The sequence below is a fragment of the Myotis yumanensis genome, unplaced genomic scaffold (genome assembly GCF_028538775.1).
Source record: "Myotis yumanensis isolate MYYU_CA2020_CCGP unplaced genomic scaffold, mMyoYum1.0.hap1 SCAF_21, whole genome shotgun sequence".
Taxonomy (NCBI): Eukaryota; Metazoa; Chordata; class Mammalia; order Chiroptera; family Vespertilionidae; genus Myotis; species Myotis yumanensis.
The window spans coordinates 16,721,572-16,749,177 of record NW_027223772.1 but is presented as its reverse complement, the minus strand read 5'-3'; the positions used below and the strand labels follow the sequence as shown (position 1 = coordinate 16,749,177).

General features: G+C 42.9%; 2 protein-coding genes across 2 annotated transcripts in view; one reads left to right on the top strand and one right to left on the bottom strand.

The window, feature by feature from the left end:
- The window catches only part of NOL8 (nucleolar protein 8), a 37,649-nt gene extending 11,273 nt beyond the window's left edge, over positions 1 to 26,376 (bottom strand). The window contains exons 1-13 of the mRNA XM_070400952.1: positions 26,117 to 26,376; positions 25,055 to 25,216; positions 24,468 to 24,530; positions 21,933 to 22,011; positions 20,071 to 20,206; positions 16,793 to 16,861; positions 13,137 to 14,996; positions 11,486 to 11,599; positions 10,866 to 10,988; positions 10,495 to 10,585; positions 7,565 to 7,703; positions 6,826 to 6,903; positions 85 to 350 (exon numbers count right to left, since the gene is read on the bottom strand). Of these exons, the coding sequence (XP_070257053.1) occupies positions 85 to 350; positions 6,826 to 6,903; positions 7,565 to 7,703; positions 10,495 to 10,585; positions 10,866 to 10,988; positions 11,486 to 11,599; positions 13,137 to 14,996; positions 16,793 to 16,861; positions 20,071 to 20,206; positions 21,933 to 22,011; positions 24,468 to 24,530; positions 25,055 to 25,193 (3,157 nt within the window). The 5' untranslated portion in view covers positions 25,194 to 25,216; positions 26,117 to 26,376. The remainder of the gene's footprint in view (positions 1 to 84; positions 351 to 6,825; positions 6,904 to 7,564; positions 7,704 to 10,494; positions 10,586 to 10,865; positions 10,989 to 11,485; positions 11,600 to 13,136; positions 14,997 to 16,792; positions 16,862 to 20,070; positions 20,207 to 21,932; positions 22,012 to 24,467; positions 24,531 to 25,054; positions 25,217 to 26,116) is intronic.
- A 343-nt stretch (positions 26,377 to 26,719) lies between these two features.
- Positions 26,720 to 27,606, top strand: part of CENPP (centromere protein P) — a 258,055-nt gene continuing 257,168 nt past the window's right edge. Inside the window, exon 1 of the mRNA XM_070400956.1 lies at positions 26,720 to 26,870. Within this exon, the coding sequence (XP_070257057.1) occupies positions 26,764 to 26,870 (107 nt within the window). The 5' untranslated portion in view covers positions 26,720 to 26,763. The remainder of the gene's footprint in view (positions 26,871 to 27,606) is intronic.

Below are 27,606 nucleotides of genomic sequence, written 5' to 3'. Positions count from 1 at the left end.
TTCAGTTAATGTTAAATCATTACACTTAATGTACACTCAGTTAAGTTTAAACTGCCTAGAATGAAAGAGAAAAAAAAAAAATACCTTCTTTTACATCTTTTGTGTCTGAATCAAAAAAGGAAAATGTGAACCCGCTGGTCTGCTCGGCCCCCATCACTGGAGCTGCAGGGACATGGACTTCCTTTGCTTTCTCTTCATCACAGTCCACATAGGGTGCGTCTTTCTTTTCATGGCTATCCTTTGTAGTTTGGAATATTTCTTTTAAATCCATAGTGATGTCATAATACATTTCTTTAGACACTACAGGTAGCTTCTCAGCCTCCTCTCTTTTCTTCTTTCGCATTGCTTTACTGCATTGACAGAGAATGTGCACCACAATGAAACAGTCAGTTTTTGAACAGTCTCCAGGAATCAAGAAAGTAAAACATGGACAACTTTAATTCCATCCTTTCAAAAACCAGTAGGATCCACATATATAAAATTCTACTTACAACAGCACAATCATACTCTATCTCTTAACCTGTGAACTACAATTCAGAAAGTACACCTAAGATATCAGCTTTGAGCAAGAAAACTCACTTCCTGTGCCTCCGTTATCTCATCTGTAAAATAAACATGTTAAACCAGGGGACTTCTAAGGCGTTTCCAGTTCAAAAGTTCTGTAACTTTTACAAAACTGGTGTAAAAGAATTTAGGCATAATTCTGTTTTAGAAATGAATCATCAACATGCTAAGTCTAGTTTGTTTCGGGATGAAATTTGTATATTACCATAGACCTGCTCTATACTTAGGAATATGCTTTTCTCTTTGATCTTAGATAAAAAATTACATGGCAGTTTCCAATATCAACTTTTTAGCTAATAAAAGATTAAAATCCTTCTTCCTATTAGAGCTGACTCTATATATCAGGAGTAATATCGGGCCAAAAATTTATATTACTGAAATAGTAAGTGAACAAGATGTCTTAAATGATCATCTTATTATTGGTGGAGATTATCTCATAGTAAGAAATTTTTAATGCTTCCAATCTAGCTACAATTTAAGACAGCTATGCCTCCAATGATAACAAACGCTATAAAAAATGGCGTCCTTAAGAGAGTCCTAAGTGATTACCATTGAGCTAGGATAGAGTGGTTTTCAAGTGTTCCAAAGATCCTTTGATACTTTTCTCTAAGAGGTGGGATGAATTCCCCCATTCCTTGAGTGTGGGCTGGACTCCACCTCTTTACCTAATGGAATAAGGCAGATGTGGTAGTGTGTGACTACTGGTACTAAGGTCACAGAAGGCCCTTTGATTTCCTCCTTGCTCTTTCCCTTTTCTGGTCACTGCATTTGGGGAACAGCTACCATGCTGTGAGGGAATTCAAACAGCTAAGTGGAGAGGCCAGCGAGGCAAGGAAGTGAGGCTTCCTGCCAACAGCCATGTGCCTGATCCATCTTGCAAGCAGATCTCAAGTCTTCAGATTCTATAGTCCTAGCTGACATCTTGACTCCAACCTCTTGAGAACCCTGAGCCAGAACTACCTAGTGAAGCACTCTCAAATTCCTGACCCAGAGAAATTAGAACCTAATATATGCTTGCGGTTTCAAGCAGTTGAGTTTTGAGGCAATTTTTAACATGGCAATACACAACTGACACAGATTTGGGGGCCTAGAAGAGACGTAGAAGTGGCTTCAGAGCCCGAGCAATGGGCAGAAATTGGTAGGTCAGTGAGGGTGTTAGCAAAAGCCCGCAGAGCCTTAAGAAGACTGTTACTAGGAACTACATGACCACTGAAGAGGCTACAAGAAGGTCGTGCTGAAAAATGAGTGCTATTGGAAATGCAGGAAAGGGGATCCTCCTTCGCAGGGACGGAAAGGTCAGTAACACTGTCACCTTTATTAACACAGGAAGTAGAAATGTATCTAATGAACAGGTGTTCTAGCTAAGGAGATGTCCAGGAAGGTGATGAAGTCATTTGCTGGTTTCTGCTTGCTGTTTACCATAAAATCTGAGCAGAGACAGTGAAACTAGAGAAAAAAATTTTGTCAGGAACCAGGATCTCATGGTTTTGAAGACTCCTAATCTCAAGAAGACAAATGACATGAAATTTAATAAATGGCTTCTAAGCAAAGATCAAATCTAAGACTCTCAGAAAAAGATAATCTAAAGCAGGTGTTGGCAAACTATGGCACACGGGCTAAATCCAGGTTGCTGTCTATTTATATAAGTACCACAAGTTAAGAATATTTTTTATAGTTTAAAATGGTTGGGAAAAGAACTAACAGATGATTTCATGACATTCATAAATAATATGTAACAGATGTGTCTTTCTCATAGGTTTATTGAAATACAAGCTCCCTCATTTGCTACAAAGGCGGAGTGAAGTTACTGCAGCAGACCATCTGACCCTTAGCAGAAAAGTATGTACACTCCATTCTATGTATAAGACAAATTGTCTGGTTAAGACACTACACATAGCTGAGAAACTTCAACTGTTCCAATAATAAGCCTTAAAAGGAGTTTAAAGATGATGTCTCTTAGCAGAAGACTACAGTACAAAAAAAAAAAAAGCTGACCTCAAAATGATTTCTAATGTGGCTTTTGTCTAATGGAATGAACCCCAAGAATATTCACAGGAGACTCACGAATATTTTAAGAGGATTATACTAAAAGAAACACCTCTAGCTAGAACAGCTAAGTACAAAGACAGTCAACAACAAAGAGGCTTTCAGACTCCCACATTTCTACAAGTACCATGCAGGCTGAGATAATTATTCAGCTCTGGCCACGTAGTTCTGTTGGTTAGGATGTTGTCCGGATACGCCAAGGTTGTGGGTTCAATGTCCAGTCAGGGCACATACAAAAATCAACCAATGAAAGCATAAATAAGTGGAACAATAAATTGATGTCTCTCTCTCAAATCAATATATATAAAAGGATGACGCAAAAGGCAGAGTCAAGAACTATGGAGAATTATTCTAATAAAAGATCTCGCAACATTTGGCTGCCTCAATTTCAGAGCTCCTATGGACCAGTGACTCCGTCTGCCTACTGTTTTCTCCACTGAATAGTAGTGCTTACATTAGATTGGTTAATCTATGCTCATCCCACCATGACATGTTCCCAGGTCTTCTAATCAAAAGGCCTCACTCAAGGTGCTGTACTAACAACAGGTAAGCCTGATCTGCACTTAGATCTTATTTGGAGGACAACATCCTGGATTTTAAATTAACAATGTAAAGAGCTGAGGCTTCTGGGGGAGTCTAGAGAGGAGGAGAAAATATTCTGCATGCGGTAGGAATGTAAACAATTTGTGGCCAGAGGGTGAATTGTCCTGGTTTTAAATATGTCCACAAATACCTCAATACTTCTCTCTTCAAGAGATGGCACTTAAACTCCCCATGAAAGTATTGGTTGACAGTGACTTGGTTCAAGAAAATTAAATAAGCCCTAGCCGGTTTGGCTCAGTGGATAGAGCGTCAGCCTGTGGACTGAAGGGTCCCAGGTTTGATTCCGTTAAAAGGCACATGCCCGGTTTGCGGGCTCGATCCCAAGTGTAGGCTTGCAGGAGGCAGCTGATCAATGATTCTCTCTCATCATCAATGTTTCTATCTCTCCCTCCCTCTCCTTCCCTCTATGAAATCAGTATATATATTAAAAAAAAAAAGAAAGAAGATTAAATAAGACTGACGTGTCAGTGTGTGACTTCTAAGACTAGGTCATAAAATACACTATGGCTTCCTCCTTCTCTGTTTTCAGTCACGTGGTCTGGGGAAGCCAGCTGTCAAGTTACAAGGGCACTTAAGCTGTCTATTAGAGGCCAACAAAGTAAGGAATTGGCTAACAGACATGTGAATGAGCCATCTGGGAAGTAGACCCTACAGGCTCAGTTAAATCTTCAGAGACGGAAGCCTCAGGCAATGTTTTGACTGTAACCTTGTTTTAAAAATATATTTTTATTAATTTTTAGAGCAAGAGGAAGGGAGAAGGAGAGAACTATCGATGTGAGAAAAAGAGTCGATTGGCTGCCTCCCACACATAACCTAACCAGAGATTAAGCCTGCAACCTGGGCATGTGCCCTGACCAGGAACCGAACTGGCACCCGAACCAGCAACCTTTGGTGCATGGGATGACGCTAAAACAACTGAGTGACATCAGCCAGGGCTTGACTGCAACCTCTTGAGAAACCCTGGCCAGAACCACTTAAAGCTTCTCCCAAATTCTGGACATAGGAAAACTTTGAGATAATAAATGTTTTCGGTGTAAAGGTGCTAAGTTTTGGCCAAATTGTTATGGATCAATAGATAATAAGCCTATATGTAAATAAAAACTAATATATTATACAAAATATTCCCTACTTATGTACCATTGTGATAACCTTAAATAACATACGAAATTTTTACATTGCAGGGAATATTTATATTGGTTCTACTTTGGTTTGATATGTGATTCTTTTTAAAAGTAACCTTTAATTTTAGAATAATTTTAGATTTACAAAAAAAGTTGAAAAGTAGTGTTCACCTAGTTTCTTCTCATAGTATCACCTTATATAACTATAGTACAATTACCAAAACTAAAAGGTTAACGTTTTTGCATTACTATTAACGAAACTCAAAGTTTATTTTCATTTCACTAGTTTCTCTACAAATGTCATTTTTGTTCCAGGATTTAATTCAGGATACCACATGTCTTTAGTGGTAAGGCAGGGGAAGTTACTGTTTGCCTCATGTATTTGGCACATTTAACAAACTGACAGCATATTTATAGGAAAGAGAAGCTCCTACCACACTAGAGTAGTGGACTGAATGGTTGTTCCCCAGAAGACATGTTCAGGCCCTAAACCCTGGAACCTGTGAGTATTACCTTCGTTGGAAAAAGGACTTGGTAGTTAAGGACCAGGCAACAAAGAGACTATCCAGGATTATCCAGGTCAGCCCTAAACACAATCATCCATATAATAAGGCACAAAGATGACATACAAACAGAAAAGAGGAGGAGGCCATGTGAGGGTGGAGGCAAAGGACGAAGCAATGTAGCCACAAGCCAAAGAATACCATGGACTGCTGGCAGGCACCCGAGGCTGAGAAAGATGTGAAACGATTTCACCCTGAATCTTCAGAAGGAATGCAGCCTTGCCATTAACTGTGATTTCAGAATTCTAGCCTTGGGAAACCAAGATGGAAGCATAGGTAAACATTGGAAATTGCTGCCTCGCACAACCACTTCAAAAATACAACTAAGCCCTGACCTGTTTGGCTCAAGTGGATAGAGAGAGCATCAGCCTGCGGACTCAAGGGTCCCAGGTTTGATTCCGGTCAAGGGCATGTACCTTGGTTGCGGGCACATCCCCAGTAGGGAGTGTGCAGGAGGCAGCTGATCGATGTTTCTAACTCTCTATCCCTCTCCCTTCCTCTCTGTAAAAAAATCAATAAAATATATTAAAAAAAAGAAAAAGTTTGCATTTGAAAAAAAAATACAACTAAAAGACAAAAAGGACATCATCCAGAACCACAGGAAGGCTGGCTCAGTGGAAATTCTACAACTAGAAAGAAAGAGAAAAGCCCACTGAGACTCAGAGGTACGGAGGCGCATGTGGAAGGGGCTGGCAACTGAGGACGCATTTGTCTATTTCAATCGGCTGGGAGTCTCAAGCTCTCGACTGCTCTGAACTCCAGTTCTGGGCGAATCTCTGGGGACCCAGACTCATACGGGGAGAAACTGGACTGTCTGGCATCGGGCGGAACTCGAGAGCAGCTTTCTCTCAGCGGTGCTTGCGGCGATTACTGTGGGACACTGAGACCCAGGGCCTCTTAGGGCAGGACTGAGGATCAGCCATAGCTGTTTGCTCCGCCCTGTTGATTCCGAGACCCCGCCCCACCCAAGCTGTGCGCAAAGGCTTTTGCATATGAATGGCCTGCCTCTTTGCAATCTAAAATTACCTAACAAACTGCAGCTGGGTCAGAGAGACCCAGAACTTCCAAAAGAAGGCCCAAGACCTCACAGCAGCTTGGATTGCTTTACAGCTGGGCCTCATCTGGGCACCTCCAAACCCCAAACAAAGAAGAGGAATCTGCAGATCTCTCCATACCTCCTGCTGGGTAGCCTCAGGCAGAGGCTAAATTAGCACCTCCTTAGAGATCCAAGAGCCAGTGTACCCAGTGGTCAGAGTGGGACCATCCAGATTACAACTCCTCAGATCCATAAGGGACACACTCAGGGGGCAGACTCTGTGAGCACCAAAGCCCCACTGAAGCAAGCCTTGCCCCATAAGGGTATCTACAGCACAGAAGTTCCCCAACCGTAGACACAGCTGACTCTCACAGCCAAGTGGCCTGGAGGTCAATTCCTCCCAGTGATACCTACAACAATCAAGGCTTAACTACAACAAGACTGTGCACAAAGTCCACAAAGGGGTGCACCAAGAGTGTCCACCTCAGGTAATTGGGGAGGCTGAGCCACTGGGCCCTATAGGACACCTAGCACAGAAATCTACTCTGTCAACACAGAATCCTAGCCTTCAAAACTGTGAGAAAATACTTTTTGTGGTTTTAAGCTACCAAGTTTGTGGTAATCTGTTACAGCAGCTACAAGAAACTAATGTGCATAGGAGGCACCATGCTAGAGCAGGAGCACACATTACCCTTCACATGCATGACATTCCTGTGCCCAAGGTAAGGCTCTCTCCACCACACCCATAACTCCAGTCCTTTTTCTCCCCTGGTCTTAAACTAAACACAGTGGAGACCAATGGATGCGATATTCATTACTATTGACTTTTCTCATTGTTTGCAGTGAGATTAATTCACATAAACCTGCTACTAAAAGAAGGAGCTTGACTTACCTTTCTTTTGGTTTATCATCTCTCTTTTTTTCATAATTGGCATGGTCATGCCTTGTTGGATCATAGTGTATGATGTCCCTATGTAAAAAAAAGAGTGATAAGTTGGAAGAGATAAACCAGAAAACAAATGCAAAAAGTTAATAGCAAATTATAATTCAACACCAGAGCCATTCCACTTTTTGAGCAAGACAATGCTATAAGATATCAAAGAAAAATCTCATTAGAAATAATATTTTAAATTATTACTTTTAAGTTTCCCTGGACCTTTCTGTTAATATTAAACATTATTTTAAACATACTAAAATATATAGAGATAAAATGACACACTATTAGGGTCTGCATAAAATATTTCAGTGGGTAAAGCAAGGGAAAGTGAGTAAAGGCAGAGAAAAGAAAGTTGGTCATATGTTGGTAATACAGAGTCTGGTATACATGGATTTCATTACACTAGTTTCTCTAAATTACATGTTTAAAATTATCCATGATAAAGAATTGTATTGATAACACTTAATGGAAGCAATGCTGCTATGATATCTAAGAGCATAGGCATAGAAATTATTTTAGATTAATTCCTTAAAATTGAAGCACTGGGTCAAAGGCAGGTATATTTTTAAAGGTCTGATACATCCTGCCACAGGCCACCTCAGCAAGTTTAAAATGGCCTCGTTTTAAACTGAGTTCAGGAAGGCATTTGTAGCAAAGAAAAAAAAGGTGGAATGGGATAGGACATAAACCGTACTTAAATTTCTTAGCAGGTACTGATCCTTTGCTTGCAGAATTGCTTAAGTTGGTTTGCAAAATACTCTGCACAATATTTAAGGCTTTCAACTTTTCTGCAGCGAGCTCTTCTTTCTCAGTAGTTTTCTTTTCGTTTACCTCTTTAAAGGGAAAAGGATAATTAGTGATCTCTTGGTAAATATAACTTGAGGAGTCTCACTCATCAAATACTTATCAATCACCTAAACACATTAAGATAGGCAGAAAAAAAGTGAAACCTCATTTTGCTAATAATCTCCCTATTCCCAAGACCCTCAATGCCACAGTGTACCCAGGAGTTGCATAGCCAGCAAACAAAAATTCTCACTTTTATTTGTAATTATAAAAACTGAATCTGGATTTAATGGTTTTCGTTAGCACATGTAACAGTTTTTAAGGTAAAGACTGACAACTGTGTAGAAAGATACCAATTACAAAACTAAAGTTATTCCAGACTGAGTTATTAACATTTTAAACTGTAACCTAAATTACACCTAAAAGTGAAAGATGGCGATTCTACTGACGAATATATTTCAGTAGACAGCTGCGCCAGCTTTTGATACAGTCATCAATATTGCAGGAAGAGAGCGCAAGGTCCATATGCACAGGGCATCATGGAAGGAGATAGCTGCTACCCTTAGTTACAGAAAAAGACACTTATCAGGGAGGAAAGTTAAGCAGCTACTTTGAATTACAGACATAAGCCTTAAACCTTTGCGATCCAATTTATTTTTGTAATTCAAACAGTCTGGTCCAAATTAATTGACAGGATTGAATGTTGAACCGGATTGCAGTATCGACCTCAGCCTCGACGTTGGACCTGCTCCTAGCGCCTGGTCTGTCTAGTCAGCCTCCACGTTGGACCGTAAAGGGTTAAAGACCCTTTCAACTTTTTACAGGATATAAACCAATAAACAGAAACTAAAACAAAACACTGATTTGAAAAAATTATCAACAGAGATGTCCCAAAACTTTCTAAGGGTTCCATGGAGGTACAGATCATGTTCAAATAAATCAAGAAATGCTTTATAAGCCAGGCTAAGTGTAAGGACAGACACAGTGATGGGAGGAGCATGTGGCAGGTAGGGGAAGACAAAATAAACACATATTTTTAAAAGTACAAAGTTTTATGCTGCATTAGATTGAACCATATGAAACTACTAATTCGACAGCTTTTGACTTTGAAAATGGCAATTTCAATTTTAACCTAATAATGACCACTAGACAGTAGAACACAAAAGGGTGTTTGTAGGCTGGCTGTGCTGCCTACCTGCAGGACAGTATTTGCAATTCACTGAAAATGAGCCTCAAAAGTAGGGAGGAAAACACAAGGACTTGTGTCCGCATGCCTTAGGAATAGAGTGCCATCAACAGTGACAGCAGGGTCTGGAGGAGCTGAGAGAGAAACTGAAGTTGGGACTTTAATTTTCACATGGGCCCAGGAATGTCTGTGAGAACGATCCATTAGGCACCGAGAAAAGAAGGCATGGGACTCTGTAGAGCAATCAGAATCAAAGATGACCCAAATTTGGAAATTACCCATATAAGAGAAGGCTAGAGCAACAACTTAGAGAAACCTGGGAAGAGCCTACACCTGGAGGCGAAAGGAACATTAGTTACCAATGAAAGAAGAAAAACACCAGGAAGTTGTGGTATAATGGAGAGCAAAGCAAAGAGAACATTTCACCAGGGACAAATGCTGCAGGTCAGCTGAAGAGGCTGAAGCTGAGAAAATGCCACTACATTTGGTGAACTGGTAATTCAGAGCTTTTGAGGGAGCACTTAACAGAAGAGCTGTAAAGAGACAGACTAAAGTGGCAGAAGGTAAGGAAGTAACCTCTCTGTGCAGCTTCTAAATGTAGGCTACTCCCAAGGTCTGTCCATTCCTGTGTTCAACATGGGATTTGGAGTGAGAAGCTCTGAAGCGTAAGTTGTGTGGACCCTGGAGAATTTAATCTTTGAACTCTGGTTCCTGGAAATGTACAACACGTAACAATCACCTCAAAGAATTGAAGTACTCAAATCAGACTGTTTTTTCAATAGTCAACTGGTTCTATGTAATTTATTTTTTTCAAGTTTAGAACTAAAATCTTGGGAGTGGCAACCTGAAAATTGGCAGGGTTAAAGGAATGGCATCTTGGACCTATGAGAGCTTTTTCTGTAGAAAGAGAAATGGAGCTACAAGAAAGAGAAGATGAAGAAGTCTGTGAGAAAGGGGGTAGCGGGATGTATGAATGAGGAATTCAGATGCAGTTTAGGTTAACTCAAGAAGGAAGGAAAAAAGGAAGGTGTAAAGAAAGAAGTTCTGTGACTACCGAGGGAGCAGGGAGCTCACTCGAGGACAGAAGTAGGTCTTCTAGAGAAAGTTTAGAACCACTGCTATGGAAGACGCTAAAGGAAGTAAAAGAGTAGAATTTGGGTGCTTCTGATAGCATCATTACTGCTAGATATACCCAAATAAAGACATATCCAAGTAGGATGGCATTCAATAGCACATTCCTTTTTAAAATAGCGGCACCCAGCAAACACACCAGGAAAGAATACTCTCTTTCAGAGTCAAGTGTGACTTAACTGTCTTTCATGAACTCACCTGGACCTCCAATTCTACTGACAGACAGGGACCTCACCTCTGCCCTTGTGCGAGAGATGGCACAGAGAAAGACGGTGCCTCTGGTGGATGCCATCTATTCCTCTCTTTTCTGGCAGCTTCAAGTAATTTAAATTTTCTAAATAAACTAATATGTGCAAACGAACTCAAGGACTACTGAACAAGCTGTGCACTGGATAATAAGCTTCATAAGCCACTGTTTTGGGATGTAGAGCTTCTCCAGTGTTAAGCAAAAGCTAGACCAGATGACTTCTTAGGGGGTCCCAACTCTGACATCAGCACTGTTCAGACAATGAGGCATTTACCTTCCTGTTCCTCTTCACTGTCACTTTCTAGAAATCGGGAGTCCATGCGGAATCTGTCATCAGTGCCAAAGTGAGACTGCAAATTCATGAGCTACCGAGACAAACACATACACAATTAAAGCCATAGTCCCAAGAAACCGCTTCTAAAAAAGACGTTCCAGTTGCCCTCCCCCACCCTGAAATGACAATGTATGTTTGCATAACTTCACCTATCCATGATCCAGTCAGAATGGCTGTGGGGGATTTACTCCCAAAACAAAGTTAAAAACTGGCGCGTGGGTCAAAGTCTTCCTGCATTTGCCTAGATTTAAGGACTATGTCAAAAAAAGAAGAACATGTTGCAAGTTTTAGCATTTTCATTCTTTACTAACCTTCTGTCCAGCTCTACCCTCGAACTGAGGCTTGATTCTGAACCTATTCCTGTCCTCTTCAGGGTCCGACTCCTCCTCACTGCTGCTGCCAAACAGCGTTCCAGATGCTCGGCTCAGGACCTCCTGTGACACAGATGAAGGCAGAAACGTGTATAAAAAGCGAAGGCAATCAGTGTTTCCTTCATTATGCAATCTCCCCTCACATTTAAGAACCAACAACCCAGATGGCTCTCCCAGGAAAGGGTGGTGATGGTTGGGATAGAAACTCCTGACTCAGTGATATCTACGTGGCCTTTCAGGCCAAGCAGAGGCTCCCAATGCAGCCCAAATGGGGCCTGGCGGTGGGCGGGGAAGGACAGCAGTTGCTATAAATGTGGGAATAATTTCTATGGGATTTCACTAATATTGATGCCACTGTGCAGGTAATGTGGAGGTGATGTTCACATGGGAGAAAATCGCCAAGGTCCCTGTAGTCTGTGTGTGTGGTGACTCGGGAGCCGTGGCTTTCACTGTGGTTCCCAGAGGATTTTATGTTGAGCCTGGCAGTGTGTGCAGGTCTTGGTCTGCAAATGGATCTGCAGAAATAAAGCAGTGCCCACAAAGACACCCTGAACTCTTACTTTTACTGGTTTCTCTACCAGCTGGCTCTGCTCCCGAATGGACGTCTCCTCTGTTTCAATTTCACTGTCAGAACCAAAGATGATGTGTGTTGGCTTGTCCTCTGGACGACCATCCTAGGGTGGTCATTAAAGGCATTATATCAGACAACCCTCAGCTCCATTCCCTGCCAAGTCTACTTCCCACCCTTTTTCTTATCCAGTGAATGCCATCATCCAGTTATTTTCCCAAGATGGACACTTATGACTTCTCTTCCTTTGCATATCCAGCTGATCAAAGTCCCATCAATTAGGCCTTCTTGGTATCTTTTCAATCTACTCCCATGGTTACTGCCTTGGTTCTGGCTCATGACCTTCCCAAAGGCTGTCCCAGGTTCCAGATTTGCCTCATTTGATTTCTTGATCATGGCCTGAATAACTTTCTCCAAAGTGAGCTTGGCAAACTATTTCTGTAAAGGGGCACAAAGGATCTGTGGTCTGTCCTGTATTCTTTTTGAAAAAATGCTTTAAAAATGTAAAAACCATTCTTAGCTTGGAGGCTATACCAAGATAGGCTGTGGGCTGCACGGCCTATGAGCTATAGTTTGCCAATTCCTGTTCTGATATAGACACAATGAATCTTCATCCCTTTGTTTAAAGTTATTCAGTCTTTTCACAGCCTTAAGAATAAAGTCCAGCCCGGCTGGCTTGTCTCAGTGGTTGAGTGTCGACCTATGAACCAGGAAGTCATGGTTCGATTCCCAGTCAGGGCACAGGCTCGGGTTGCAGGATTGATTCCCAGTGTGGGGTGTGCAGGAGGCAGCCGATCAATGTTTCTCTCTCATCATTCATGTTTCTACCTCTCTCTCCCTTCCACTCTGAAATCAATTTAAAAAAAAAAGAAAAAAGAATAAAGTCCAAGCCCTGTAGACTCTTCACTGTCCCTATTTACCTCTCTAGTCTTATTTCTTGCCAAACATTTCAGTCACACACATTCCCTTTTGTATAAATTGCTGCCTCTTCATGAAATGCCTTTCCTCTCCCTTCCCACCCTTTTACCTCTGCCCAATCGGTGTATACAGTTCTCACTAGCCTTAGTTTAGGCTGAGGAAACCCCCTATTCCCATCCCTCTGTCCCACTTGGTGCCCCCCGGTGCTGCCAGGGCACATGGGCTCTCTGGACCTGGGAACTCAAATGTCACCTTCTGCATACCATACTAAGAGCCAATACCTGAGGCAGGAACCATGTTTCTTGACCTCATTCTATAAATCTAGTACTTACAGTGAAGGCCTAGAACTTCATAGGTACTTAACAGATGTTCGAAGAATGAGTAAAGGTTCATTACAGTAAATCGTGGCAAGACATAAATCACTTGGGAGGTGACTTATATGTAAACTTGGACATATTAGGATATATTACTTAACTATACCAGTTCTAATTCCTACAGGAAACTATGAAAAAAAATAGAGAAAGACAAATTAAAAGGGGTTTTCATAAATAGATTAATCTCACTTTCGTTGGAATATACTAAATATTCATGGTGATAAAGGCTTCCAACTCAAGGACAAAGAAAATGAAACTGGTGTGTGCCAAGATACTGACCTCTAAAGGGGCACGCCTACCTTCATGGGAAGAAAAGGATGCAATTTTAGAGTTTTGTTAAACCACACTCACCAAATTGGCCAGGGCATTATGAACCAGCTTCTTTTGCACTTCTTTTGCTTTTTGCCTTGCCTCTAAGGCTGACAAACGCTTCTGATTATCTTCAGCATGCTTATTCTTAGCAAAAGCATCAGATGAACTATTAAGAGAAAATGGGAAGTCAGTTTTGCTTCCCTGAGTGTTCATCCTGGAGACCTCTGGGGAATTCTCAGGAACCATGTGGCTGGTTAGATCAGGCCTCTTTTCAGAGTCCTCTCCTGTCTTTGTGGTTCCGTGGCAACAGTCTTCATCAAAGCCTCTCAGGGAGGTTTCTGCACCAAGCCTTACAGGCTTCTTATCTTTCAATGGCAACAAACTAGAAATAGGATTTCTACTTCCCTTTTCTGAACTGCTAGGGGACTGCACTTTGTGATTCTGGGTCTTAAAAGTAAACTGTCTCTTTTGAGGTTGGATATAGTTTGGGTCATCTGCTTTCTTTGCACCATGGAAAGGAGTCAGTTTGCTTGACGAGCCGTTCGAATACGGCAAGTCCTTTTCCAAGGACATGCTAGTGGGGTCCTCAAGCTTCAAGGAATGCTCATTTTTATTAATATTGCTAGAGGCAACATTCTCTTTCAAGGACTTTTTCACTGGCTGCTTTCCATAGAGACAGCCTACTCCCTTGAATGCCTGGAATTTTAGCTTTAAGTTGTTTTCCTTTGGTTTCTGTTTTCCAGGGGTATTCTCTTCTCCTTCTAAAAGGGAAGCCACAATCTCTTCAGGATAAATACATTGTCGACTTCTGTGGAGGCCACCAGAAGTCCCATGGCTCTTCGAGGCTCTGTCACACTTGGAGGTGGTTTCCCAGCCACCACTCTCAGAACCTTCCTTTGGAGCCTTTAGGTCACTGCCAGCCAAATGTCCCAAATCAGCTAAAGAGAGAGTCACGTGGAGACAGTTTTTCATCATGGCGTTATACTTACCTTCCTCAGACTCGGCTGATTCTGACAGAGAATCAGCATCTTCACTGCTACTGGAGTTGGACAAGGACTTAAAGCTAAGCTGCTTTACTCCATGACTTAAGGCTAGCTCCATATTGGTTTTGCTTTTTTGTACTTTAGTACAATGATCAGAAAGCTCACACTTTTTTCTATTTTTCAAAGAACTTTTCTTGTATACAGACTGTTCCATTTGTGGAAATTCTGTACTCTTTTTAACCTTACCAACATTTTTTTTCATTGCAGTGTCATCTGTATCTCCTGAATCATTGTCGCAATCACTTCCCACATTATCTTCACTATCAAAACAAGAGACATTTTTGTTGCCTAAACCTGTTAAAGAACTAAGTTTGTGAACATCTGATTTGAAATCATCCCTTACAATTTCAAAGGAATCATATTCATTTATTGAGGACCATGTAGTTCTCTCCAAGTTTTCCTCTCTTGCGATCATTAGTCTTAATTCATCTTCAGAATCGGTATCATCCTTAGACATGCTATTTTTGTTCCCAGTGTTTTCCAAGCCAGAAGTCTGAAGAAACACAGTTTTAAGTTTCTGACTATCAGAATCAGGTACATGGGGTGATTTAAGAGTAACAGGATCATTAGGTATTTCTTGTGTGGTCTGTTGCTGTGGTAAGTGTGGATTCTCCATTATTACCCTCCCGTGTCTTGGTCTCACAGTCAGAGACACAGTGGAACTCTGATCCTTCTGCACTTTTATTATCTTCTTGGGAGGGCTGAAAAAGTCAGAAAATTTTCCTTGCTGTTTCTTACTCATAGGATCATTCCCTCCTTCCAAATCCCAAGTGAGATTGGATATAGGAATGGCATTTGTAAAATCCTCCCCTATTTTTTTTAAGTTGTGGCAGTATTTTGATGGATCATACTTTATGTTTCCATAAGTCAAGGAACAAAAACAAAGGCACTAGGTTTTAAGAAAACCTGTCAATCTGGTGAAGCAAAAGGAATAATGTTTAATCTTTTTAAAAAATTTATTTTTATTGTTGAGGATATTACAGATGCCCCCCATTTCTCCCCCACCCTTTGATCCCCTCCACCCACTCCTGCCCCATCCTCAGCCTTCACTGCACAATACTGTTTAATCTTACCCTCAGTTTCCTATCCAACAAAATGAGAATTTCACTAGGCTACCTCAGGTTCTCTGGAATTGAGAGTTCTATCCAGAATTACCAAAAGCACCATCAATATTAATCAGCAGAGTATACACTTGTATGTAGACACCACAGCAAAGTCACTCAAATTAGATTCTAGATACAGAGTACCTAAGACTGTTTTCTGTAAATCCGAGAAACCCATCTATGGAGCTGATGCTATAAAGCAGAGAATAGCGGAGTACCCAGAGGGGCACAGCTAGACACCACATGTCCTCCGGTCTCAAATTCCTTTGGCTTTCCTGCCTTCTCAGTACTCTCTCTGATTCTAGCTATCCGAGCTCTGACTCTCTCAGCTCAATAACCTACATTTACATCTCTTTTCTCTGCAGGGCATTTTGTAGGTCTTTATTAGAAAGATAATAACTCTTTACCAGGATGTGTTTTGTGGCTAACATCATCAAGAAGGATTCTAGTTAATGTCAACATGCTGTGATGACACTTGGCATTTGCCAATTTCCTAATACATATGAACAGGCAATAATAAGTTGCTTTAAGTTAGCACCCCTGAAAAGCTTCTTCGTTCATTTAGTAACTACTGAATACATATCAAGTATGTGAGGCCTTCCATAAAGTGTCCATGGTCTCTCAGCTTCACACTTCTCTTCAGAATCTTCCTCTTTGCTGTTAGTGGCTACCATTGGTAGGAAGCAAGAAGGGAAAGAGGAAGAAGGACCCACCATTTCTCTGGGTTTAGTGCCGCTGGCAGGGAAGGCTCCAGCGGCCTCAAGAGCATAGTAGCCTCCAGCAAGGAGGACATGCCTTTCTGCTGCTCTAAGCTCAGGGAGGCTGCGGTTTCCTATCAGTCACCTCTGGGCAATCTGTTAGTTCCCAGCTCCCCCAGCACATTTTAAACACACTGGATACAGGACATCCCCTCTGAATGAAAGACTCGCATTAGAACAGGTAAAGATACACAAGTGCACCTCTGCCCAGAGTTCTTAACACCAGAAATTCAAAGTCTTAACAATCTGACCTCATTTCCTCAAAGGAACAGGCGTATCTGAATTTGCGCATTCTGGGCGCCACACACTACTTCTCCACCCACCATTCTCATGTTTATCTACATATTTCAATCTACTATTTTCCTTTCCTGAACTCCTCCTTCCCATCACATTTCCAGGAATGTGAAACCTCCTGCACTTCCTCTAAAGCCTTCTGTGACAACGGCCGTATGTCCATTGCCCACTTTAGATCTTTCAGCAAAGGCTTTGAATCCATGTCAAGTGAGAGAAAGGCATATAAATTAATAAGTGAAAAGCTTCTTTGACAATCATCATTTGTATCACTTACTCATATAAAACCTCATTATATTCTTTAATTATTATCTTAATTATTCCATTCATGCAGGTAGTAAGGTCTTACCTTGCCTGGAAGTTGGGAACATAAAACTGTTAAACATCTAAAGATTTCCTGACAGAGGTAGTGAAATTCTAAAGATAGAAAGTAAACTTTGGTAATTAGCCAAAACTGTGCTAAATAATAATTACTCTGGAAACCCAATTGCAAAGGATATTTTACGTTTATGTTGATTCTTTAGATGAAGAACAGGTAAGACTCTTCCAAATTTACTTACAACCCAATTCTGAAAAAATAAAAAAACACGTATTTATTATATATGTCACAAATGAAAAAGATTAACCACATTTCACAAATATAACTTTAAAAAATCCTCACATGAAAATATGTTTATTGATTTTAGAAAGAAGGGGAGGGAGAAAGGAAAAGAACGAGAAAGAGGGAGAGAAAAACATGGATCAGTTGTCTCCGGTATGTGCCCTGACTAGGAATCAAACCTGTAATCTTTTGATGTATGGGATGACACTCCACCAACTGAGCCACCCAATTAAGGCCACAAATATAACTTAAAAAAAATTTAAAGTCACGGTCTGCCATGATTACTGCTGGGTTTAGTTTTCTGATAATGAAATGAGTTTGCAAAAAAAAAAGTATGTGAAGAGAGAAAAGCAAAAGAAGGACAATTGGGGCATGTAGGATGCTACACAACATGAGAGGACTTCCCCTTGAAGTTACAAGAAGTTGGACAGCCATAATTCAAAACAGGATTCCCTGTTCAACACACAAACAGCTTCCAGGGATGCACGCACTGAGACACCTAAAGGTGGGCATAGCAGAGTGAGTAGGCAACGAGGGAAGAGGGGTGAAGGACAGAAACAAGAGTGGCAGATGCAGTCTGCTGCTCACTGCAGCACAATGGACAGGACAGCCGCGAAGGGACGGGGTGACACCTCTCGTGGATATAATGAAGGGGCAGAGGCAGCAATGGCCCTGGATGGCTGGTACCCGCTGAGGCTGAGCCCAGGGTGATGGTCAGAGAAGCGTACAAAGGACAGCAGTGCTCCACAAGCTGCCAACACAAAAAAGGAAAGCAGCAGTCACGGGAACCCCTCCCCTCATACTCCTGCGGCCTACCAAGCATTAACACCCTGCCCCCCCCCACCCCCCCCCCGCCCCGGCAGATCATGAAAAGGCAAAAGCAACATTCAAACCTAAGTGGTCTGTACACTCTACGACTTAACCCACTAGAAAGAACAGAGCCTCAGACGTGTGAAGCCACTTCTCCTCGCCGACCCCTCACCCGCCCATCATGGTGTAGCATGGCAGTCAGCTGGGACAGCCAAGATAGCAGTGTGGCTGGCAGCTTCTGAATACAGGAGAGTGGCACTGGGAGGCATGGACCAGGAGACCCATAGCCTGCCACACACCACCATGGGAGTGGTGCCTTGAAACTGAGGAGACTGAGTCATTAAAAGGATGCCCACCTCCTTGGAGGATATGGGACAATTTCTATGACTGAGGAGACACCAACCCAGAGATCGAGGAAGCCCCTGTAGTGCAGGTAAGACAAAAAACAAAACCTTGTGCTCCAGCGCCACCTACTGGAAAATAAAAGAAAGACCTCTACTTATCAATACAGTGGGGCCTTGACTTACGAGTGTCCCGACTAACGAGTTTTTCGAGATATGAGCTGTCTCTCGGCCGATTTTTTGCTTTGAGTTGCGAGCTAAAATTCGGGTTACGAGCCAGCTTCAGACACTCCACGGCTAGTTGGCGCAGCGAACGTCACAGTGAACGCCACAACATCAGCCCAGCATCACATGTCTCACTCATTCACTGTTGATTTGACATACGAGTAATATGAGTTACGAGCTCCGTCACAGAACGAATTAAACTTGTAAGTCAAGGCCCCACTGTATGCTAAGCCAATGAGTTTCAACTGGTGTGCTGCAAGAACTTAAAACATGCAATGCCTGACTATTTTAGTCAGGGGCACCAAATTTGATAAGCTCAAAATGGATCAAAGACCTAAATATAAGACCTGAAAAAAATACATTAAAAAAAATCTCAAAAACAAAAAAACCATAGATACTAAACTTATGGATCTTGGTCTCAGAATTTGACCCCGAAGGCAAGGGAAAAGCAAAAAGGAATGAATGGGACTATATCAAACTAAAACACTTCTGCAACAGCAGAAAAAACCATCAACAAAAGGCAACCAACAGAATGAGGGAAAATATTTGCAAACAATATATAGAGATAAGGAGCTCATATTGAAAACATAAATGAACTCATACAACTCAACAAAAAACAAACAATCCAATTGAAAAATGGGCAGAGGATGTAAACAGGCACTGTTCTTAAGGCATACACATGGCCAACAAATTTATGAAAAGATGCTCACCTTCACCAGCTATTAGGGAAATACAAATCAAAGCTACAATGAGGTACAACTCCACACCTGTTAGAATGACGATTATCAACAAACAAATAATAACAAGCGTTGGAGAAGTTGTGGAGAAAAAGTAACCTACATTCACTGTTGGTAGGAATGGAAGCTGGTACAGCTACTATAAAAAACAGTATCGCGCCGGAACCGGTTTGGCTCAGTGGATAGAGCGTCGGCCTGCGGACTGAAAGGTCCCGGGTTCGATTCCGGTCAAGGGCATGTACCTGGGTTGCGGGCACATCCCCAGTGGGAGATGTGCAGGAGGCAGCTGGTCTATGTTTCTCTCTCATCGATGTTTCTAACTCTCTATCTCTCTCCCTTCCTCTCTGTAAAAAATCAATAAAATATATTAAAAAACAAACAAACAAACAAAAAAAACAGTATCGCAGTTACTCAAAACATTACAAATAGAGCTATCTTATGAGCCTACACTCTCTCTTCAGGGTACCTTCTGGAAAAAATGGAAAACTTGTTTATAAATATGTATGCACCCATATGTTCACTGCAGTATTATTCATGGTTGCCAAGACATGGAAACAATCTAAGTATCCTTCGATGGATGACTAGATAAAGATGTTGTATACACATATAATGGAATACTGTTCAGCCAAAAGAATGAATGAAATACTGCCATTTGGGACAACATGGATATATCAAGAACTGTGTGATTTCATTCATATACAGGGCATAAAAGTAAAGCAACAAACTCACAGGTTATCAGAGGGGAAGAAGAGTGGGGGAGAGTGAAGAGGGTAAAGGGGTCAAATACATGGTGACAGATGGAGAGTAGACTTTGGGTGGTGAGCACACACTGCCAAATATGAATAGTGGAGAACTGTCTCCACTTGTTTCGATTTTTGTCTCTATAAAATGGAGGATAAATGTGCTTGCTCAAGAGTTGTTTAAGCACTTTGAAAACCATGAAGTACTATGTTCAAAGTACTATCTACTAGTATTTTAAAAAGCAACTGCTTTAGACATGATACCCAGTCAGGTGGTCCGAGGATTAGGTTCTTGGGCTAGTCAGGCTACCAGAAAAGACTCACTTTGTGCCCTGGTACTTCTGTCCCTGGCACAGCTTTCATATGGAAATCCACCATTCCCATCTTTTCTAACAAGTTGGTGTTGCCTAGTACTGATTTTTTGTTCTTTGCTTGTGCTTCTTCTCTCTCTCGGGCCAATCTGAATCAAAGAGAGAAAATATAAATAAATCAACCATGCTATTAATGGAGCTTCTGTTTTTATTTTTAAAAAATAATATAATGCTGTTTAACTTTATACTGATCATTTAGAGTCTCTCAATTTTCCCTTTCAACTTAAGCACTTTGTCCCTTCTCAATCCCATCTTCCTCATGAGGAAGATGGGTCTTTCAGAGCCCAGTCTGCCAAGTCGTGATTATTCCTATCCTCATAATGAAGAGAATGCTGATTCAAACTCCCCACCTTATTTAGGCCTGAACTACTGTGCTAACCACTCATCGCTGGACCCTCTGCCTCTGGCCTGTTTCCTAACATCCCACCTTCCAGAGCAACTGTCAGATTTATGATCCTGAGGCACATCTGCAGGCACTTTAGGCAGCGGGCACTGAGTGCTCGTCCCGCTCAGGACTGGGCACCAGTTCCTATACATAGTAGGCACTACAGTGCTGCTGAGTAAGTCTCACCACTACCCTGTTCCCAACTGAAGAAGAGAATCAAATTCTCACCTGTCTCATCAGACCACTCCCTTAAAACATGCCTCCTGCTTGCCACCTGCCTTAGACCTATTTTTCCCTGATCAAGAACAAGCTTATCAATAACACTGATTGCTCCATCTGTACATTCCTAAAATGTTTTCTCTTTTGAAAGTTCCCAAACTTACACAATCTTTCCTCCCTGAGAATACCTTCAGAATCATAAAATACTCAAATAGCTGTTACAATGCCTTGTACTTAATCACTTACCAAATTAATCTTATGCCTCTCACACAGGAATTTCCCATTATCTTTATCTTTGTATGACACTAGCATTAACAGTAAAAAATAACATAGGCAACTTAGTAGTGTCTATTCAAATTTTAAACATATATAACTCCAGCAACACAAACCCCAGACGAAGCCTTGCATTATGCAGGAGCCATCCATGCAGGGTATAAATGTCCATCAGTGAGGTATAGCCAATTACACTGTGCGTCAGCTATTTGCCGAAATAGTACTAAGCAGAAGTTACAGAAAATTGGGAAGATCTACATCACCGCAGAAGGTTGTATTAAAAAGATAACATAGGCATATATTTTTATAGCTTAAAATATGCATATGTAAATGCATTGCATTATCTTTATTGGTGGAGTTGGGGTTGTGAGGAGAAACAGTTGAGTGAATTTGTTAATACCATCTTTAATAATAATAGTGTAATATGCAAATTGACCGAAAGGCTGAACAGTGGAACAACGGGATGACCTTCTGGATGAAGCCAGGGCTGCGAGGGCTGAGATCCTTGCCTGACTTTCTTGAATCGGGCCTCTAGTCTATAAAAATAAAAGCCTAAGCGACCGGCTGACTGGCCGGTAGCTGTCATGTGCAATGACCACCAGGGGGCAGATGCTCAACGCAGGAGCTGCCGAGCTGTGGTGACTTGGCAGCTGTGGTTCTTGGGTTATGCACCTGGAACCAGAGAGGAGGGAGCCCGATTCTGGGGTGCGTCACCCGAGAACCGCCCTCTTGCAATCTGGGACCCCTCGGGGGATGTCCGAGAGCCAGTTTTGGCCTGATCCCTGCAGGCCAGGCCGAGGGACCGCACCAGTGCACGAAACTGTGCACCGAGCCTCTAGTAAGAAATATAATTAATAGTTTCAAATCAATTAAGTGAATATACAGAACCATTTACAAAATAAAAAACACTGTTTAAATTCACATAGAACAAATCTTACCTGTGCAAAAAACTTTCTTTTGCTAATTGAATTTGTAGTGTTCCACCTTTCCATTTTGTGTTATTTAAAGCAGACATACCTATAGAGTAAAGAATTATTACCCAATTACATCACAATGCAAAAATACATTTCAGAATGTGCCTTTTCTAATTATTTAATACCAAGAAAAGTAGACTTGTTAATCACGAAGAGATACAGAGAAAACAGAACAAGGAATTTTATTTTTATTTTTTTTTGAGCCACACAGCCAGGCCCCAGCCCACTTTTAATTCTTTATTAAGACAAGTTGTTTCTGAAATTCGGAATCTGATTCCTGGTAATTTTTTAAAATCACGCAAATAAAAGTTAATGCCTTAAACAAAAATAAATTCACAAGAGCATATTTTAAGGCTGACACTTCCGAGGGTACCATCTGTTTACCTTTATACACTATGAGCAATCAACCCCAGCTAATCAACTTTTTGGAAGAGTAACTGAAAACTGACCACAAAATTGGTCTTTACCATCCAATGCCATGAAGGCTTATCAACTTTCCAGGTTCCCCAATACTTTCTTAAGAGCCACAGTCTCCCTACAAAGCCCTCGATGGGAAGTCACACTGGGCTTCTGAGCTCGGTCACCACTCAGCACGCATGTGTGCAGCCCTGGTGCGGGGCTCCACCAGGCTACGATCCTGAGCCGCCACACGCACCTGAAGACCAGGTGTCCCATGAGCTGCCTGGAGAGCTCTAAGAGAACAAGGAATTTTAGACCTGGAGTGAAAGGGCTTAGATCCTGGTCTCCCCTGGACCACTTACCAGTGCAGCCCTTACATTCCCTACCTCCCAGTGTGACTGGAAGATACGAATGAGGCAAATGTGTAAACTATAAAGCAAAACTTGTTTGCTATTTGTTTACAAAGTAATGCCAAAAATCTCTGGTGAATGAGTAACATTTCTTTACTTCCCACTAAAACTATAAAATGTCAATGTAATTTTCCCAAGGTGAACCAGGACACTGGAATTATGCAGCTTCTCACTTTCACTTTTCACCTCATGCTAGTTACCTCTGTGTAACTTCCAAACAAATTAGATGCAAGTGACTGAACTATGCTATGCCCTAATAGTTGCTTTTTCTCAATATTTGCTATCAGATTCCTTAATAATAACCACTAACAGAGGGAAGATTGCATTGGTAGATATTTTAAATACAAAGGTTCTATTCAATTTAACCCTTTGCAGTCTAATTTTATTTTTGGAATTCAAACAGTCTGGTCCAAATTAATTGACGGGATTGAATGTTGAACCGGTTTGCGGTGTTGACCTCAGCCTCGATGTTGGACCTGCTACTAGCGCCTGGTCTGTCGAGTCAGCCTCGACGTTGGACCGAAAAGGGTTAATCTTCGCAGTAAATTATGAGGCAAACAATATCTTTGCTATACATTGGATAAGCAAACTGGAGCTTAGAAGTTTAAATAACATGCCACAGGTTACATATCAGAGCTGCTGTGTTCTTAACCACAACTTGTCAAGGGTGATAGCCCTCTTTCCCTATGAACAACAAGTACCTCTTGACTTTCAGCTTCCAAATAACTAGAATTCATTACCACATCAGTGGCAATATGGATTACCTCCCCTTTCTTCTTCAGTGAAGACCAGTTTTACTAAACTTCTCTCTCTCTCTCTATACATATATTTTTTAATTAGCTTTTTAGAGAGAGGAAGGGAGAGGGATACATCAGTGAGAAACATAATCTATCGCCTGACTCCTGTATGCCCCCCACAACCCGGGCATGTGCCCTGACCAGGAAACAAACCTGTGACTGCCTGGTTCCTTGTTTGATGCTCAACCACTGAGCCACACTAGCTGGGAGTTGTTTTTTTTAATATATACTAAACTTCTTGATAGAGATTCTATAATTTCAAGAATAGTCTTACAAGGCATACACTAAAGCCAGCCCTCTCCTAACAGCATTTAATTTCAAGAAAATAACCTCCCTAAAAAATGAACTCACAAGGAAAGGGGGAAGAGTATGGCATAGTGCAGTGATGGCGAACCTATGACACGCGTCACAGGTGACACGCGAACTCATTTGTTTGGTTGATTTTTCTTTGTTAAATGGCATTTAAATGTATAAAATAAATATCAAAAATATAAATCTTTGTTTTACTATGGTTGCAAATATCAAAAAATGTCTGTATGTGACACGGCACCAGAGTTAAGTTAGGGTTTTTCAAAATGCTGACACGCCGAGCTCAAAAGGTTCGCCATCACTGGCATAGTGGGATATGTGTAACAAGCAATTTCTATGAAACCTTTGTTTCTTGTCCAAAATATTTTAGAATACCATTGTTGAGCAATACCATTAGCAATGTGCTACCACATGTCTGCTGACGCCAAATGGTATGAAACTAAACCTGCTGAGTTACAGGATATTGGAATTCTCTTGATCATAGTTGTCCCTCTGGATGACTTAAAAACTGGCTGTTAAGATGTAGAACAAAGTTATTCCAAGTTACACAGACATAAACTGGCAAGTCATATGGAATATCTTACATTTTTTCAGGTCTGATTCAGCTACTCTGATGTTGATATATGCAAAGACTTTCTGTGGGTTTCCTAAAAAAATAGAAAAATACATTTATTTAAATTCTTATCCAGGAAACAATATAAAATGATTACATTTATAAATTTTAAAAAATGAGCTCTTGGAAACAAACTCTTTCAAAGGAAAAACTTGTTATTTTTCACTGGACTCTAAGATTGAAATTTTCTAAATATGATTATTAAAATATTAAAAAATAAAATAAAAAATGCCAAATGGTCAGTTAATTATGTTATGATGTTATGTTGTTATATGATTTTGTTAGTGACATTCTACTTAATAGGATACTTAATGAGTAATAGCATTTTAGCTCTGAAAACTGAACGTTACATGTTTCAGAAATCGGGTGTTTTAGAATGTAGAACATTTTTGAACTCAGGAATGTAATTCTGGGCAAGTTCCACATCATGAATGACACCTCCAGGACATGGCGTGGGGTTTACACACAGGTGCTAACATTCATCTCTGCGGTTCCCTTATTTTGTGATAACTGACTTGCCTTGGACCTGCCTTTACCCACGAAAGACTATCAACTTGCCTTGGTCATCTTTCCGAGTGATGATCTCCACATCAGACACGTCTCCAAATCTGCTGAACTGGCTTTGCAGGTCCGCCTCAGAAACGCTCTGGCCAAGGCCACCCACAAAGAGGCGCGTGGTCTCTTGGCTGGCCTTCATCAAGGCTGGGCGCCCTCAGTGTTCTAGTAGGAAAATCATTTGAGTTCTTTCCGGCAGTTCTTCTCAAACCTAAACAACCAACCAAAACAACCCCAACTCACCCGGAACCTTGGATGCCAAATTGGTTGCCTAAACTTTCACTCTTATATTGTTTCTAAATTTTATCCCTGGAGATTCTGGTCAAACCCTACATCCACTTCTCCACGAACCCTCGGGAACAGCACCTCTGCAGACACCGGAACGGGGAATGCTGCCCCACAAACGCGCCCAGTGCACTCCACCCTCCCAGTCACCTATCCACGCGCCAGGCATCCTGCTTCTTCGTTTATACATTCCTCTGTTCACTTTAAGCAATGCTGACAGCCGGTCGGCGTGCTACAGGATAAGAGACAGCGTGCTGTTCAGGCGAAGAGAGCAACTGCTACCATAGCTAATATAGGCTTGTTCTGCTTTTTAAAAATGTGTCAGCTTTGTATGGTATAGTTTGCGTGCATCCCTTTTTCAGATGAGCAGGAGGGATGAAGTCACTTTCCCAATGTCATTCAGAGAATTAATGAAGCCAGAATTATAAACCAGGTCTAATTTCGGAGCCTGTAATGCATCATTAAACTAGGAAAGCTGTTGTATTCGAAGGGGCTCGGGGAACTCTCGGAGGTACTCGGCGGAGGCCCCGTGGGATCTAATCCCGGTAGCACCCAGGGGCCACACTCGCCTTTTCCCGAGAGCGGACACCCCTCCCACTTTAGACCCCAAAGCAGCGTCCGACCCCGACCTAGGGCTCGTGCTCTGGACGTGAGGCACGACCTGCGTCTTCCCGGTAGACTCCCTGCCCCCACCCTGCGCACCCAGGTTTTTTGCCGCTGAAGACCCAAGACCCAAGAGCAGGGACAGTGGAGGCCAAATGGCAGAGACCCACTCCTTACCGCGTTGTCTCCACAGCCAGCGCCGCGTAGGGCCCTAATTCCTAGTCGCGTGTTCCACTAGGCAGAGTCGCTATTCCTTCCTACTCGACTTCCCACCCCGCCTCCTAAGGTTCCGTGACCACTCAGTTCCCGTGCTCTGCATTTCGTTCCCCGTCGTCTGGGATACCGCGATGCCCCCGCCACCCGTCCCTCAACGTCCTCAAAATTCTCGAATCGTAATTCTATGATTCGTACTAAGAAGGGTTATCGCCCCGTGTTTATCCACGCCTGGACCAGCTATCGGCGGAAGTGAGAGCGGAAGGAAAATAACGAGACGCTCCCCTTCACACGGTCCGGAAGCTACTCCTCAGTGACTCACGCATCTGGTTGCTCCAAACTCCGCCGGCGCGGGTGGGACAGCTCGGTCCTGGGGCTTTGGGCTGGAGCGAACCAACTCTCTCCAAGCGTGGGGACCGTTGGGGAGCAGCGGGTGCAGCGTGTCCGGGCGATAGAGCGCCCGAGGCTGCGTGCCAGCAAGGGGGGCCCGCAGGGCGTCGCGCACACGCCCTCGCCCCCCCCCCCCGGATGGTCCGCGCCAGGAGCGCGCGAGGCTTGAATCGCCGGGCGAGGCGCTGGTCCATCTGGCTGCTTCCCGCGAGCGCCGCGCTATGGACGCGGAGCAGGCCGAGGTCCGCGTCTTGGAAGCCGAGGTCGCGGCCCTGAAGCGGGCGTTGGAGGAGCTGCCGGCGCACGGAGAAGACACCGCCCGAGTCCAGTACGTGGCCCTCCTCAGGTCCCGTGGGGCGGGCGGGAGTGTCTCCTCTTGCGTGTGCGCACCTCCCCGCGGACGCCCCGAAGCACCGACCGTGGGCGGGACGCAGATAGCGCCGTCAGAGCCGCTCCGAGAGGAGGGGTGGGCGCGCGGCCGGGAAGGAGCCGGGAACTGGGCGCCGCGGACCGGCAGCCGCGCGGGGAGCGCCGTCTGCCGCGGATCCTGTCGCTGTTCCTAGTCAGGGCGTCGTCTGTCGATGACTGACTGCGTGCCGGACCCTTCTTCACGGGCGGCACCTCTTTGTGCCTGCGGCCCCTTGGAGAAGTAGGTGCGGTGTTTAAGCCCGTCTTGAAGTTGAGGACCCTGAGGCTCGGGAAGTTGAGTGGCTCGCCCCAGGCCTCAGAGAAGAGCGGAAGGGTCAGATCTGGATTGGAGCCCCGGAGGCTAACGGGAACCCGGGTCCTTTGCCCAGCGAGGAGGGGAGAAAGGGCCTCTGCGGTGGGTAATAGCGTGTACCTAGCGTCTCAAACTTGTAAGCTGCTCGGAAGCAGAAACTATCTTCATTTTTTCAGTCGAGACTATTTGACACAGGTGCAGAGAGAATGAGGTTCTCCTGAGCTGACCCTGAGTTTGCTCTCGGTCGGGGTCACGAAGGGGAGGGAGGGCAGCGGTGTGTCCCGCCCCGCGTGCAGGCGGGCCCGGGCGCCGCGGTGGGAAGGGAGCGTTCCTCTGTCGGGCA